Here is a 17779-nt window from a genome sequence, read left to right as displayed (position 1 = left end):
GTCTATTAAAAAGAACCACCACACTAACCTCTCCCACTACTCTATCCTAAGCAATACTGCTTTTAACCAACTGTCTCTGTCATAACAAAACCTCAGATCTTCAAAATGGGAACTTTTTAATCTTGTGGAACCAAGAGTCCTGCCAGCTATCTGTTTTTTATACAGTTTATTTTGTACTGTTTATCTCTTATTTATACAGAGTAATGATAAAACAGGACTGAAGTGTGACATTAGTGTGACTAATGTCTGAATTTTTCAGCTTTGTTACATCATATTCTTTACATGTCAAATAAATGCAGCAACAGCACTGAGAAATTTGAGTTTATCTGGAGAAGAACAGATTAAATGTTTGGAGCTGGGTTAAGGGTTAACCAAAGCAGGAAAAATATTCTTAAAATTAAATGTATAATAAAGGGCCCATAACTTACATTCTTCTTGCATTTTATCTTTTCCCTTGAGGTCTACTTATAACAGTTCTGTGTTTCTACGTACCAAAAAACATCATAGTTCATTTCTACATGGCCATTTTTCAACCTCTCGTCGTCCCTTAGAATTAAACAGACTCTTTTTGTTACTGTGCCTCTAAGACTGACATAAGACAAATAAGCTCTGTTCTGTTTGGCTGTTTTGTATTGCGCCTTATTCAAAAAGCACTTAGAGCTGAAACGCTTCCTAGAACTAAAATCTGAATGGGCAAAGCTAAACTGCTATCGGCTGAATGGGTGAATAAATGTAAACGAGTTGGTTCTTGTGACACCACAGAAACAATGAATTCAAAGTTGGCTGTTTTTGCAGCTTAGTTTCCATATATGCACTGTATGTGTTTCCTTTTGAAACTTTAATGATGCTTACACATTACTTTAAAGACCTTTATTTAAAGAAGGTGAGGGAAATTTATTTTTCCATGATATCGGCCCTTTAAAACAAAAGCAATTTATCACAAAAAATTTTGGACCAATTTTGTTGGTCCATTCACTATAAATTCTTCACATAAATCAATAGATAACTGGTATTTTCAAATTCTCTAAAATAGTAATGCACACTGATATCAGAATCATATTGGTATTGGCAGATACTCATTTTAAAAAATTACAAGCATTGGATAGGTGTTTAGATTTTACCAATATTTGATAACATGTTTACTGTACTCCGGAAGAGCAGAATGTTTAGGCAATACTATTGTGAAAAAAAGTCTGTATTTTACTCATTTTACCTTTACAATCCTATAGAAATAAATGTGATATTTCTCCATAATAGTTATCCAGATGAATTTATTCATAATTTCAGCATTTTATAAATACATATATGTCAGCATCAGCACTAACAGTTGCAAATAAGTATTTCTGCCTGGACACCTGGATTCCAATTTCGGTATATCCCTATAAACATTAGCAAGAGTTTACTTTTTGGTTTTGATAAGACAGCGATACTGATCAATTCTGGACAACCACAGTGCTATCACACTGAAGACATACTGTACTACTACTCAAAGTTCATGAACTATACTTGTAATCATCAAGGTATTTTCATCCCTTCAGTTAATCGTTCATGCTGGCAGTGATTGGCTTTGAGTGATAAACAGTGACTGTGCTGGGCTTCAGTGAAAGCAATGCGTAGCTGGCAAGTGTGAGGGCAGCTCTTACCCAGGTCCAGGATGATGAGCTGGGCGCTGGCCTGAATGTTCCCAGCCTCGTTCTCAGCCAGGCACTGATAAAAGCCCTCATCAGACCTCACCAAGCCCAGCACCTGCAGGTTGTGCTGATCCTGTGGCAGAAACACACACAAATAAGACAATTATATACAGTATCAATTCATCATCCTACAACCGGCTGCCAAATAAAAAGCTGCCAACACAGGCTTTTTACAAAATGAGTGAGAAGAATTTATCACAGAATGAGGTCAAGATCAGTCAGAGTTATCTATACAAAGGCACAGATGTTCTGATATGCACTCTCTCAAACACAAGCTCATCAATTGAGTGTTTATTTGACAGTGGCATGGACAAACACGTACTGGTACTGCAGAAAACATTACAGAAGTCTACTTTACCATAGGCCCTATACATGGCAGAATGTAACACATGCAGGTTTTTTAGTACGAGGCTTGGGCAGTATGACTATATTTATTATTACTGTGCTAAATTATTATGCTTTTCTGAGCATATTGTGAAAATCGTCAGTACTTCTAGAACACAGTCCAGCTGCATGTTTCACTACAAACACAGCATAATGATTTAGCACAGCACATGAAATGTTAAAATCACTGTATTACACAGGTAAAAATGACTGTATTAATAGTTTTTGATACTATTTTATAGATGGCGCCACTAATTCTTATTTGTCTGTTACAACTTATCAAATGACAGAAGAAATAAATATCGTGACATATTGTGTATCGTGAAAATTTCTAGTAGTGTTGTTATATTTTTGTCATATTGTCCACCGCTATTCTGTATACAGGTATAAGTTTAGGCCTAAATTTAAAAGGATTTCCAATTGGAAATGGATCCAAATCAAGTGGTAAATAGCAGTTCACATAGTATTTAATCCAACATATAAAAACAGTTTAGAAAGCAGCCCCCTATAGAGAATCTTAGAACATTTTTAACAGGATACTTTGGTCTCACCACTATTTTGAAGTAGTCACTGGGGATGACAGCATCTCCGTTCTTCAGCCACTTCACTGTGGGGGCAGGTGAGCCCGTGACTTCACACTCAAAGATGATATCCATGGCCTCATGGGCGTACATATTCGAGGGTTTCTTGAGGAACTGAGGAGGAACTGGAAGAGCCAAAGAAAATCGGCGCATTACAAAAGCTGGATTGACTACAAAGCAGACGTAGCAAAAGAGAAGGGACAACCAATTGCTTGCCTCATCAACTAAAGACAATGAATTGGCAACAATGTACAGAGAAAGGCTGACAATCTCTCATTCTTTACATATACAGCCAAGAATTCATTTTGGAGCAATAAAAGGGGAAATCAATAAGGTTTAGCTGCCTCCTACGCTCAGTCAGCTAGAAAGAAAAAAGAATGAAACAAAGCCAAGATAAGATGCATTCTCCAGCTTTGACAGCTTTTGAACTCGGTGTCGCCAGTCAACATCAGCGGTAATGTATTGAGTGTTGATTTAAAGCGATAGGCCTGAAAGTGATCCTGCTCTCCAGCGGCGTAACTCTGGATCTCTGTGGGCTCGGCCTGGACCGCATCCCTGCGCTGAGCTTTGCCTCACTGCTGAAATATGCACTCTAAGGCCTTGAAGGGACTGCTTTCAATGGGCAAATGAGAGTGGCGAGAAGAAAAGCATTATTTCACAATGAGAGATGACAATCTGATATTTGATAGTGGTGGAACTGGCAGGGTTGGGGGTGGGGGGTTGTTCGGGTGGGGTGAAGGGCATCATTTCAACATTAGGGCTTGGGGACTCCCACACAGAAGTGGAGCTGGCAAGCTGCTCTAATGCAAAGAGGTGTTTTAAGAGGATTATGACAGGGTTATAAATGAAATGCCTACATTCTCTCAACATGTACTTGCATGTACACTGCTAGGCTGTATGTGTCTAAGGGCAAATTTTCAAGTGCAACCCAAACCCATATTTAGAACGTGTATTTAACAAGAATCAGAGATCAGGGGCACAGAACAAATAACATTTAGATACGAAAAAAATTAGAAAAGAACAAACAGAACTAAGAATGTAAATGACTAACTGAGAACTGTCTAATAAAGAAGGTTTCATTGCTATTGGTTAAAAATAATAATTTAATGTATAATTTAAATAATATACAACTCAGTTGTTGTGTATGTTTATGTGTACATCATGTACTTTATAGCTTTAAACACCTTAGAACTGTAACAATCCATTCTATGACTGATAATTTGGTATGTTGCATCCTTGATTTTAGGCAATAACAATTAACTGCTGACTGACGGCAGTCAAAATAATTTTCCCTCTCTAAACAGAACATACAACCATGTAAAGACATATAATGTGCAGGTACAGACAACATGTTTTAAAAAACATATAATGTGGGCCAAGAAAATGATGCTGATGCTATGGAATAAATAACTGTAGCAAACAGGTTCTAAATATACGCCACTGCCCACCAGAGAAAGCTGTCATAAAGCACAGTAAGATTGACAGTGAAGGTTCTCGAACCTTCTTCTGGTCAAGAACCTTCTTCTTTTTGACCATAGCTGCACACAGATGTGTACTAGGATGGTACACTCCGCAATTTTCAATTTCCAGAGCCCTCTGAAATAAATATGCCCTCTGATCTAGCAAATCCACCTCTTATAAAAGCAAAACTCCTTCATGTGAATGATGGCCTTTATCCATTTTAGAAATTACCTCCAATGACTTCCGACTTCACTTTAAGCACACCCAATATGTTAATAACATATGCCAGCACGTTGCAGAGAAAGACATGAAAGAAGGGGACACTCCATAATTTAGAGCTTATCCAGAGCTTGCTACTTAAAGACTTTCAACGTTTCATCCCCTCAGAAAGCCCAGTGTCACTGCAAAGAGAATGTCAGCAATGTGATCATTATATTAAGTGGTTAAAAAACCAAAATCTCTTCACTGAAGCAAGAAAATGCTCTCTACTCAGAAAAGACAGCACATTCTCTCAATCTGTATTTTTATTAATAATATATTCACTTTTGCAGCTGCTATACGGTGCATTCAGAATTTGCAAAATGCATTTCTTGTGGTCTAAAGAGGAAAGTGTACTGCTCCACAAAACTGAAATGCTTGGATAAATAAACACCTGAGCACTATTTTGACTCTGCTCTACTACAGCACTGTTAACATGGTGGTGGAATCAGAAGTCCAGAAGAGTCCGAATGATGGCTCCAAATCATGCATCACTAAGGCCAATCAACTGAGCTTTCTATGCTCTGCCCAGAAATGTGTTCTTTAATAGCATCTGATGAGATTAAACAAGCTTCACAAAACGTTCAACCTAATGGGGGGCGGGGATCACATTCACTCTAATAAGAAATTAAAGGGCACAGCTCAACAAGTCTTAATGAATACACCTAAATTTAGAGCGTGTTATTAATTTCAAAGTATATTTTGTATGCATATGAAAGGTCACACTGTTTGGTTTGATCAGGCATGGTTTGTTGTGTAATCCAGTTAACATTAGTGGGGTGGCAAATTCACTGTCATCATTTTCCACCTGTCTAGTTTTGTCATTTGTCATTTGCGTACAGCAAATAAACACTGATAACACAGCGCACATACAGTGAAAGCACACCAATCCCATCACCATCTGTGTAGTGAGTTGCAGTTTTAGATAAGGTAGTGCACTTTGTTGAAGTGGAAGGAAAGGCTAGTGTCTTCGTGTTAGCCCTCAGCCCTTAGCCTGGAGACTAGCCAGCTTTCTGTGTGCATGGCCAGCAGCTTCGGGTCATATGGCGATTTCAGTCTCTGGTCCCCACAACAAGCCAAGAAGCTACGTACCTACTTGGCTACTACTTAGAGTGTGAATGGCTTGTAATATTTAGCAAATTCCAGCAGCGTCTAATGCTCATAGCTGAAAGTGCGAATGAGATAAAGAGATGCATGTATTGTATTTGCATGAAACAACATTGAGCATTGCTTTTGTCAGGACCAAAGAAGCCGCTCTGTGCTTACAGACACTCGGCTTTATCCTGTTAGGATTAGAAAGTAATTTTGTCATCAAAAGACTATAAGATCGATCCCTGACGATGCTACAGCCATCCGTGGCCGTAGCCATGACCCTCCTAGCGCCTGTGGTATCGTGTGATTGGGGGAGCCCTAACTCTCGGGTAGAACTAGATACGACTAAATTGGAGAGAAAATTGGTGAAAAATCCAAAAGGTGAAGGGACATCCCAGAATAATCCTGCCATTGTTAATCCACAAAAATATGTTTATTAAAGCATCTCAAATGCTTTAATTTGATGAAAATATTTATAAATACACTATGACATATACGACAACAGTCAGAAATCTTAAACATACCGCGGTATACATTTTTGTTATACAGCCCAATACTACATTTTGATTATTTACAACAACATAGTCTCTGTTGCGTACATCTCTGTAGCGAAGTAGAACATAATGTAGTGACTCTGAACAACGGTCGCTACAATTTCTTTCGAGGTTGAAAGGGATTTGGAACATTTGTGGGTGAAGTGTGGATCAGTCAATTACATGTTCATTAACCATCATTACAATTACAGCCATGTTAAGATAAACCAGGCAACATTGCAATAATTGCATTTCATTCACCTGCTCCATCAAAATCAGCCGCTTCTCACGCTAGTTAAACAGCAGCTTCTCAGTAAACGAGAGATCCTGCAAACACAAACTTCCGCCAAGCCCCTGCAGGCATGCAGATCAGTCTCTGATGTTCTTGTTTTGAGTGTTTTATGAGCAGATCCCAGATCCCACAGCTCAACAAAGTGCATCCCAGAGTATCTGTGACTACATTACTGAAGAGCACATTTGTCTCAATTAATGAATGCAATCACACTGTCATTCAAAACAATTTGCAATTACCATTTTTATCACAACTGTGTCTGCATCCCAAACGTCTACTGTAGGCAGAACTTTGCGCTCAAGAGAGGCAGGAAAAGAAAAGCTTCTTTCTGTCTGTCAGTACCCAAATCACATCTGCCGTCTCTCCTGGGGAGCCGGCTTCCGCAGCACAGAGACAAACAGATCCAACCGTGCGTCAGTCTTTATAATAGAACGACTAAAAAAGGCCTTGGAAATATAAAAGCGTAGGAAAATATCATCAGAGGCGTGTCCCGAGAGACCTCCATCCGCCTATCCGTGAAGAAACCAGCAGGAAGGGTCACAAAAAAAGTGAAAACATCACACCTCTAGTCAGAGAGGTGACAGACGAGGTGATACACACACTCATAAGCACAACTATGTGAGGGGAAAGTGAATCATTCTCTTTCACAGTTTTCTATTTCTGAGTCTGTCACATAAAACTAACACTGTTGTAGCTGATGCCTCAGCTGCATTCACATCTCTTGTTTCTGAGGCAGGTATAAAGAAAAGGCTGAATCACACAGCGTCCCTATTAAACTTTTATATGCCTCAGCCTGGCCCGGCAATCAAACTTTTATTGTGTAAGTAGGCCTCCACTCAGAGACATGAAGGACGTGGATCAAAGCTAAACCCATTCCAATTCTCAGACTATAATAACAAACATGAGAGCAACACACTGTCACCATCTAAACCGCCCTCGCCATACTCTCTGAGAGCACCGCACTGTTAAAACTGACCTATATTTCCAACCGTGCAGGGTTCCTCCATTAACGTTTGCAACCTGGGTTTATTTTAGAATGTACTTGCTCTATTAAACCTTTTGAAGCATGAGAATCCTCTAATGCTCTGTGAAGATTAGCAACACTATGAGAAGACTGAGGGAAGTAAACAAGCAATAGAGAGCCTCGCTTTGAAGTTTGCTTCAACAAGAATAGCTGAAGTACAGGTACTTAACCCTGACATGCGTATACACTCTCTGGCCAAAAGTTTGTGGACACTTGCTCATCCAATGTTTCTTCCAAAATCAAGAATATTAAAATGAGTTTGTCCCTCTCTGTTGCAGGAAGTGTCTTTACTCTTCGGTGAAGGCTTTACACTAAATGTTGGAACACTGCTGTGAGGATTTGATCGCATTCAGCAGCGAGAGCACTAGTGAGATTGTGTATTGATGGTTAGATGATCAGTTCTGGATCTCAAACGCCGCTCCAACTCATCCCAAAGGTGTTGGTTGGAGCTCCATCACTAAAGAACCCAGTTCCACTGCTCCACAGCTCAGTGCTGGGGGGCTTCATACCCCTCTATCTTACACTCGGCATTGGACATGGTGACCTTAGGCTCATGTGTGGCTGCACCAGAGCACCCTGTTTTATTGTGAATGCTTTTCTATGAACACTACAAGCTGTGTGTGCATCCAAACTTCTTTGCAATGAGTGCACCTTAATGCAGCTGAATTTACTAATAAGAATGGGTGTCCACAAACTTTTGTGTATATAGTAGCAGTCAGAAATTTGGACATATCTGACTGAATGTGTGCCTTTCATACTCTTTTGAATTTTTATTTTCAATTCAAAGCAATTTTGCCTGAGAAGTGAGTAATCTGTCATTTAGAGCTTCGATGAAAGTTAGAAAATGGTGAACTACAATCATTATATCATCCTAATTACAGTAATTATACTCCCTCACTGTGTGATCTGTGGGGTAGTAGAGTGTTTGAGTATACTGAGCCTGAGCCTACTTTTGGACAATCATCTAAAGAAGTTCACCTAAAAATAGCTCATTTTAAAGCTCAGTATTTTTTTTCCTTTTTTGATTTTCTGCCCAATTTGGTTGTGTCCAGTTCCACCTACCGCTTAGGTTTCCTCCTCTCACATGATGCTACTAAGCTGGGAGGGTGAAGGCCAGTACTTGTTTTCTCCTAGACATGTGAAACTCCACCACATCTGATCAAACTGCTGTTAACGCAATATTTTTGCGCAGCTTACCATGCTTGGAGGAGAACACCAACTGCCAAATCCATTAAATCAACTTACATAGCACTAGCACTGCACCGAGTGAAGGCTGTGGCATCACTTGGGATCAAACTCACAACAAACACAACAAATTTCCTGACAACAGGGCCAACAATTTGATGTTGCTACTTAGGAGCAGCTTAGAGGTTTTTAAAGGACATCTTCATCAAAAAAGAAAAAGTGATATTGTGCCATTACCAAACGTGCACATTACCAAAATGCAAGTGGAGGACTATTTACCCTACAGTAAACCTCAGACCGTAAGCTGCATAGGATTCACACCTTGTACAGTGAGCTGGGCTTGCGTCTCGATGGTCTCATTGCCGTTGTCCGCCTGGCAGCTGTACGTTCCAGCGTCGTTCTCTGTTAGGTTGGTGATCTGCAGGACGCCTCCACCAATCACAGCAAACCTCCCATCACTGCAAACAAACAGCAAAGCAGTCATTAAGGAGGGGGGCATGTGCATCATTCAAACGTTTAACCACACAAGGTGTGATATTTGTTCATTAAATGGGACAAACTGTCAAGAGACGCTCTGAAAAGCCTTCAGCATCAACAACACTTATGAAAGCTTCTCTACTGCAAAGTGCGACAATCGGGATGTTTCACCACCTCCTGACAGCACGTTCTTCACACAGCAATGCAACCATAAGCATTTTTTTTCTGCACATACTTTCAACCATCATCTGTGTTTGTGTAGTACACAAACAAGCTGGTACTCGTTTTAACCCAACATCAGCAATAACATTATGTTTTTGTGCAATTTAAATGTTTAATCCAGCGAACCCCTATGAAAGTTTCAGACAGTGTATCAGACGTTTTCAAACAACAACAATGACAACAACAACGCTAAAAGGCTGCAAAAACTATGTACATTACACACATTTACTGTAGTCTGCATCAGCAGACTCAGAACAAGGCGAGGTTCTAGTTAGTGATTAGGGCTTTCAGTGTTTATGACTGTCTATGTTTAAACATTTGTAGACTTTTTACAAGTTTTTAATCATTCCTAATTAGGAAGTGGTTGAAAGTTATTGGGTTTTGAATGCAGTTGTTTAACCATTTTGCTGTCTGATGTTTCCTTTCCCTTGCAATGAGAATGTAAATGTAAAATAAATAAATAAATAAATAAAACAAAAATAAAGGAAAAGAAAAAAAGACACTGTAGTAAACATGATGAATATCAACATGCTGAGACAAACACACACTGTTTCAAGTTCAGTCCAAAGGTGTACAGAGATAACGTCCCCTTACGTTTTGCAAATTTCCCCCGACAGATCACTGAATGACCACAGATCAAGAATTTAGAGTCCTGCCAGAGGAGCAGTGCATGTGTATTAGAGAAAGAGAGAGAGAGAGAGAGAGAGAGAGAGAATCAATAGGTAAACACCAGTGCAAAGCAGAAACAGTGTATGGGGCCTGTGGGGACCTGATGGATTCAGGGTCTCAAATCCAATCTCCCTCCAATCTTATCCACTCACTATAGACAGCAGAAGAGGATTCATCTTAGCATCTTAGAGATATTCTTATCGACTTACAAAGTCCCTCACTTAATTGGCAATACAAATCTATCTGCAATCTATTTCACTGATGTACTTTTTCGGTTGTCAGTTAACGCTGCCATCATTACCGTTTTTATCCATGCTCATAAATACAGCTACACAGGCTGTGAGTGTCATGCCTGTACCTAGGCTTCACGGCCTAAAGCTGCTTCGGACTGAATCTAAGAGTGGACCCTTGAGCCCAAAGGTTGGAAAATTCTCTGTGTACTTAGCCATAGCTAACCTTTAATTTGACAGACACAAGACAATGTTTACATTGTGCTGCATCTAGTAGGCAGTTTAATTCATTACGGACAGTGAGCAGTAGTTAATGGGTGACTTGAGACGCTGCGATATAACAATAGATGTATCACTAAAAATGAAAATGATTAGGTTCTGAAACACTGAGCAGTAGCGGGTCCAGCAGAGCGATGAGTGGGGGGAAAAAGCCACTAACATAGTAAAAAGTGTATTCATGAAGGCAGGTCTCTGAATATCGCTGTATCTTAAGATTAAAGAGCATGTTAAAGGAGAACGGAAAATGAACGTTATCTTCAACGTGGGTTTTCCAAACATGCTCCTCTGACAGACTCTCGAGAAATTCAGCAGCTTCTTTTAGCAGTTAATCAATCAATGCCAGCTGTTTTGCTGGGTGCTACTAGGCTCTTTTGAGGACAATTACAGTCATTGGTGGTGAATGTACTCGCAAAAGATGCACACAGCATCACAGCTTTTGTATTATTATTTTTGTCACAATCGACAAGTTAAAAACAAACAAAAACAGATATTTACCCAAACAGAGCTCATTTTGAGTTAATCACTTAAACAACTTACTGCAGAAGAAAAACATGGCCATGTGTTGTGGTAAGATGTTAAGCACTGAAAATCTCATAACTAACTACATCAAACTTGCAATATTTTGCATACATTAAAGGAACGTAGAGAGTTGCTTGTAGAGAATAACAGGTTTTACATGACTTTTCATTAAACACATCAACAGATGTTTGCATATCTCTATCTCATATGTGTATGAGGTGTGGAATCTGCTGAAGTAGATGCCAAATCCAATCTGGGAGGTGCTGAATCAAATTAAGCCCTGACTAAAAGAGGCCTACTGTTAAAGATGGCCAATCCACTCTGAACCAAAACAGTGAGTCAGAAACATGTGTGAAGCTTTCAGTGTCATTTGGCTTAAATATTGTGTTGTCAAATGTTAAACCAATATTCCCCCATCAAAACCTATCCTAAACTGTTGGAATGAATATTAAAAAAGTCTATGTTTGTTGAAATAAAGAGACAGTAAAAGAAACTCATGTATAAATACACTGGCCCTTCTGAATACAAGCATCCACAGAACCTTCACACTCACAGAGCTTATCTTTGGCTTGTGTCTGATATCTAAATGCACAGAGAAATATAAATTTAGACTTACCGTCTGTAATAATAGCACACAACACTTTAAAAAGTCTGAGAGAAGCAGAGCACACCTCGGGGACTCGTGTACCTCACAAAATAACTGAAGCGAGAGAGCAAAGCGAGTGCTAACGTGCTAAGGAACTCCCAAAAGAGTGCAAGAGAGGTGGGGACAGGTGAAAGATGCTTAATTAAAAAGAAACTAAAGAGGTAGAACAGTCACTGCATACAAAGAGCTATGGTTAATTGTCTTTTAGAGCAGCAGCAGTGCTTCAGTGGACAGTGGCAAATGATGGCTGATAGTGAGAGAGAGGCTGAAAGGGGCTCCAGAGGAGGAATGAGAGACACCTTTCATGACCTTCACACATGTTTTACGATGAGTCAGTCTGCTCTGTGAACCTGACTATATATACTGACTATATATATATATATATATATATATATATATATATATAGAGAGAGAGAGAGAGAGAGAGAGAGACAGAGAGAGAGTGCCTTCATAAGTGTCACGCTTCCTGGCGCTCAGACAAACTCTAATTCTCTTAAGGACTCCAACTCCCAAGATGTATTAGTCAGTCAGGTGACCCAGCCAGCCAATCATCCACCATTCATCAGACCTCAGTCACTGGAATTCTAAGTGCTTTCACTGGTTACCTCTTGTTTGTATACACCTGTCAGTTTGTTTCATTCATTGTGAGGTACTGCCTCTGTTTTGCCAGAGCATATCAAGCCTTTCTTATTTATTTATTCTCCTATTATGACCCCGTTTTGCCTATCATTGTTGTTTTTTGCATTTCCCCCTTTGACTAAGGTTACCGGTTTGCTTGCTTTTCAATTTAGACTCATGCTTATTTTCTTACAACTCTTTTTGTCTGATCCCATGTACCATGTTTTGCTCTTTTGGTTTTTGACCTGGTCTGCTCTTTGGGATTGTCCTCTTTCTGATAAACCTTATGTTTTTTTTTAACATGCACGAGTGTCTGGTTTGTTCACCCAGCATTACAATAATATGGAGATCGATCTCTAATAGAGAAAGATCACTGGTTCTGGAGCACCTCATATACATGAAGGAGGTGAGAGGGGTCAAAATACCACAACAACAGCAAACAGACGCAGTGCATCAGCATGGTCAATTTCAAAACAAAGGAAACGGATTTTGACTAAGTGCCAACGATTCACACAAAAGCATCCTTTCATGAGAGGAATCTGTCATCCCAGGAATTCCTGCATGATCCGCCAACTTTCCAGACACACACTCCAGCGTTCCAGCCCTAATCTGTGTTGCAGGAGGGAGCTGTTTAAATATGATCCAGAAGTAAGATACAACTGATCTACGACCACCTAGCACTGCACAAATGCTAATCTCTACCATAAAGGGAACCCATGCAGGCTGCTCTGAGTTCACTTTAAGAGGCCACATTCCCCTCATACTATTGATCCGCCTGGATTAAAGAACAGGGCAAAAGCACTCTCGGACTCACTCAAGGGATTCCGTTCTCCGTGCACGCTAAATGCTTGTTTATGCTTGGCTTGTTATGAATGACCACTAGGGCTGACAAGGAATGGTCTTTGCATACCGTTCAGCAGGATCTGTTTAGTCAGTGCCTGCGGACTGTAAAATGATCTCGAGATAAGGGTTAGAACAACAAAGCATCTGGCTGCAGCCTGCATCGAGGCAACAAACAATGGTGTTGTGAACGCATGGCTAGTCGTGCAATAAAGCAAGGTAGTGTTTATGGGAAGGAGCCAAGGACTTACCTGAGAGCAGGAGAACCTTAAGCCTTAGTCAACAAGCATGGCAAGGCTACAAGACCATGAGTCAGATAATAGGGCAGAACACCGAAAACACCGTTCTGTTTATTTCTGTGGAGACTTTGTTTGTTTTGGCACAAAAACAAAACAAAAAGTAATGGAAAATCTAATTTACAGTGTTTACACCTCATCCCAAATGTAGCCAAGACATGCCTGGTGTCTGAGGTTTGCTCCTTAGTTTTACACTAGAGCTGCAAGGCTAATGTAGCTAACAAATATCATATCTTCAAAATAGTAACTTTGCAGAACAAGGAAAAATTCTAAACTTCTAATGGAAGTTAAAAATAACAACCATTTACATGAACCATTTCTGTTGGTCCGTTCATCATGAAATGGACAGGATAACTAGAGTTTTCAAATTATGCAAAAAAGTTAAAAAATGACAAAACTAGCCACGATCTACTGCAACAACTTAAGCTGATATACACTTTTGAGAAGATGCACATAAACATACTGGCACTGAGACACAGAATGGGTTCATGAGTAGGCGTAGCTCGCTGAGACCACAACACGTACACCTCCAAAACCACAACTATGCACTGAACCAGAACTGGTGCCAAATCAAACGGAGTACTTTGATGTCCGGCTGGCTAAAGAGATTCTATGTTACAAACATTTACATGATCCAATCCTCAAAATATTACAAAACAGTGAAATGAATAGTCATTCTTGGCAAGAGAGGGAATGGAAAAATGCAAAAACTTCCTCTTTGTTTTCTGCACATTCTGGTGGACACTGCCCCCAAGCATACACTTTCAAATTAAGTACAAGTAAAAACATATTAAAATATGGTGTGTGTGCTGCTGTGGGTCACCCTGTCAAGCCTGAAATAAAAATTTTAAAGTGAGAGGTTTCAGCTCAGATTTCGCAGGAGATTTCTGCACCACATCACACGTCTTTAGGTATTAGCGTCACATGCACAGCCTCAAAAAGAAGGTCTGGTGTGATGTTTAGGTGTCAAATGCAAAAGCAACATTATTCTGATGAAGATATGATGACAATAGTAGATAATTCACTCACAAGTTTTGACTGAGCTCCCTTTGAATACTCTTTCCATGTGCTTGCAGTTATCAGATTCATCCGCTCGGGGAAGGGGTCTGAAGCACAACTCGTCACAAAATGTTATTCCACACATTGTGTGCAATTACACATTTCCACCAGAGAGGTCTCCAAATCCCCAAAACTTAGTGCAGCATTAAGTGAACCAAAACAGACTTTAAGATTGAAAAGCATCAACAGTGCTCATGCAAGATGGCAGACACTATTGTTTTTGGCTTTCTATCTGATCAGTTTTAACAAACAGCAGAGGATATTGTGTGGTGATTTAATCATGCAGTTTGCTTGATGCTAATTGTTGCGGTATACGCTTCTATTACTACACTGCAAAATCACTGCATTGTAGCTCCAGTGAAAAACTAAAGCAGCAAAATCTGGACACCAAACACGTCTTGGTTACATTTTGGGTAAGGATGGAATTGTGGACGTTTCATTTTTCACCAGACTATTTCTTAAAATTGTGCCTCTCCAGCACTCTGAGATGGAAGTCAAGAAAGCAGACTTGAGTGTCAGTGTGAATGTGTCATTCTGGTCACAGTGTCTTCACTCTATTCACGCACTGCTGCCCAGCTTCTTCAGACTCAACCCTATCTCCATTGAGGGTGCGTCTTTTCTTCTCTTTCTCACTTCCGCTCACTCCTTGTCTGTCCATCTTTCACTAGCTTTAGTGTTACCTATCGGGCAGATCCTCTTCTTTGCCACTGTTGTTTCCGCTTGAGGAGAGAGGGCTGGATCCTAGAGTCCTCTTGCAGAGGCACTGCCTTTACCAGTGACATAGCTGCTCAGGGATCATGGACTTGGCTTTGACACACTTACTCAAGAAGTTAAGATGACCTCTGTATTAGCTAAAGTTTTCTTTTTCTTCTGACCAGTGATCAGTTTCCTGTATTCCCCTGCTGAGATTAAAATTATACTGTGGGTTTAGGTGTTAAATCAGGACTGACTGGTGGACAATTTCCAGTCCAGAGAGAATAGCCTAACTATGTACGCAGAACACTACAATTTCAAAATGATCACTAGATCAATGGAAAAGAAGCAACAAGGCCACAATATGGCTCACAACAGATATGCTTCTGTAAGACTGTGTACATTCTGAAGCTCAAGTTCAAATTATTTCTTAATTATAGCTCAGAGGACAGTGACTGGAGCAGGGTGAAAAAGGTTAGCCGTACTGCAACACTTCATTTCTTACTCCCGTTTGAAGCCCAGCTGCATAACAGCCTGGTGGCACTCATGCGCCTCGCAGGGGTCAAACAAGCCGTGAAGGTCTCGGTCTGGCCTCGGAGGGTCAGAGCATTGTGGATAATATCGCAATATTAGAATGTATGAGGGATGGGTAGGGCGCAGCGAGGGGAGACATCAAGAATGCATTACACTGTCGGAAGACCATTAGAGAGGCAATTACAGTGCAAATGGAGTCTGTCAGCAATCTCCATTTTAGCTTGCCAAATGAGCAAAGACCTGCAATTAGACATTTAGCCGCCCTGCCTGACGCTGTGGAGTGACGAGAGGCCGAGCTGGGAGAGCTGAGCATCATCAGGATGCAGGCAGCATGCCACGTCTTTTCAGAAACCTAAACAGCTCATGATTACTCAGCTCTTTAATACAATCAATTCAATCATCACCTGCTCTATTCCTCTGGATTACAGAAGAAGGGACCAGACCTTTAGGGAATATGTTATTTCAGAAAAATTGCAGTTGAGTATGAATGATGAGCATGGGAAATACTCTTAGACGTGATAAGCCTGTAAAAATCTTCTTCCATGGTGGTACAAAATTCTTTGTTTTCAGAAGTTATTAATCGAAGACTGAGCTGTAAAACACATCCTACAACCACACTGGAACCGCAGAAGATTCACAAATCAGTTTGCTGAAGCAAATGTATGGACAGACACATTCATTTAGGAACTGGCTTTGTGCAGTTGCTCCTCACCTCCTGTTCCATTCATCTCACACTCTCTCTAGCTGTTTCAAATCTCTAAGAAAAACACCATAAATTTTACATGGGAAGCAGCAGGGAAGAACCCTCCTCATTAATCTTGGTAATCCTGGACTTGTGGGGTGGACACCGACTAATATTGATAAGAAATTTGGACGAATTCCCCAGAGCCCAAACACTGTGATCCGATTTTTATCGAGCCAGTTTCAACCTGGTTTTCTCCACTGAAGAAGAATGTGTTGGGGAATGACCAACACCGAGAGTTTGGGGGGATTCAGGAGAGAAATCTGAGATTAAATCAACATCAGCAGACAGGGATACTCTTTTTTCATGCTTAGTGGACCAAAGGGGGGCTATTTGTTTTATTAGCCATGGCTGCATAGACACAAACAAACATAAATTGAAGGAAGTTCTCAGTAAATTCTCTTAATACAGTTACTAACAGACAACTTCAGGTTTCAGAAAAAACCCTTTTGTATATGTTAGCTCAATTTGCAGTTGTTTACCGCTCTTATTCACTGTGACTTACAGAAAGAAGATGACAAAAGTACATAATAATGCACAGAAACCCTGCAAAGAGCGGTAGCCTAAAGACAAGGGCTTTACCAGGCTTATTCAAATGCAAGTGCGTTACTCTCCTTAAGTCGTAAAGAGAAGATGCATGGCAACTCCCTCAGCCTGCTAACCAGACAACCTCTCTCTTGCTCACAGATATCAAATAAAATAAGACTGAGGGGCCAATAACCTTTTCGAAACAGCACACACAAACACTTTATCCCTCAACTACAGTTAATCGCACCAGGGTAAATACAATAACTGCAATGACATCAAAATGAACGACTGAAGCTAAGTGAAGAAGGAACAGATCGGAGACTCTGAAGGTTGATTTACATGCTGGGTCAATCTTGTCAGCTATACATAATTCATGTGTGCCTGACGGCTCTCTGGTGGAAATGGCCTGCTGAAGATAGTCATTTCCCCATTCTCATCAGAGAGCAGAGAAACGGCCATCTTACAAACAATCCAGACACAATGCAGGGCAGTTTACAGTGTGTAAATGGCTTAGTGTGATTCCATATAGGCACACAAATCAGGGAGCATGTAGCTGTGTGTGTGCATGGCATGGTTATGATGCTCTTATCAGGAGCAAACACACATACATGAAGAGCTACATGGATTCCATAAGATCAAATAAGAAGCAGAGCAGCTGTATGACAGCAGGTAGGATGGTGGTTTTCAATACAATGTAGTATTTATCATCCCCAACCAACATCCCCAAAATTTGATGTTACCGCTGTCTAAATAAAACCAAAAAACCAATAAAAAAAGTTTACAGGAGAAGTAAAAACCATCATTAAAACTGCACTAAGTAATATTTGGAGATTTGGAGACCTCTCTGGTGGAAATGAGTAATTGCATGCAACTTACAGAAGAACATTTTGTAATGTGGGATCCTTCGGACTCCTTCTCTGAGCAGA

At 40.2% G+C, this 17779-nt stretch overlaps 1 protein-coding gene across 6 annotated transcripts in view; it reads right to left on the bottom strand.

Annotated features, from left to right (window-relative positions):
• The window catches only part of LOC118811856 (neogenin), a 114432-nt gene that overhangs the window by 34472 nt on the left and 62181 nt on the right, over positions 1-17779 (bottom strand). For all 6 annotated transcript variants that reach the window (XM_036576393.1, XM_036576395.1, XM_036576394.1 and 3 more), the window contains exons 5-7: positions 8823-8959; positions 2627-2781; positions 1644-1764 (exon numbers count right to left, since the gene is read on the bottom strand). In XM_036576393.1, the coding sequence (XP_036432286.1) occupies positions 1644-1764; positions 2627-2781; positions 8823-8959 (413 nt within the window). The remainder of the gene's footprint in view (positions 1-1643; positions 1765-2626; positions 2782-8822; positions 8960-17779) is intronic.

Source organism: Colossoma macropomum, unplaced genomic scaffold (assembly GCF_904425465.1).
Source record: "Colossoma macropomum unplaced genomic scaffold, Colossoma_macropomum, whole genome shotgun sequence".
NCBI classification, from domain to species: Eukaryota; Metazoa; Chordata; class Actinopteri; order Characiformes; family Serrasalmidae; genus Colossoma; species Colossoma macropomum.
The sequence above is the reverse complement of the archived record's forward strand: the minus strand, read 5'-3'. Positions and strand labels throughout refer to the sequence as shown.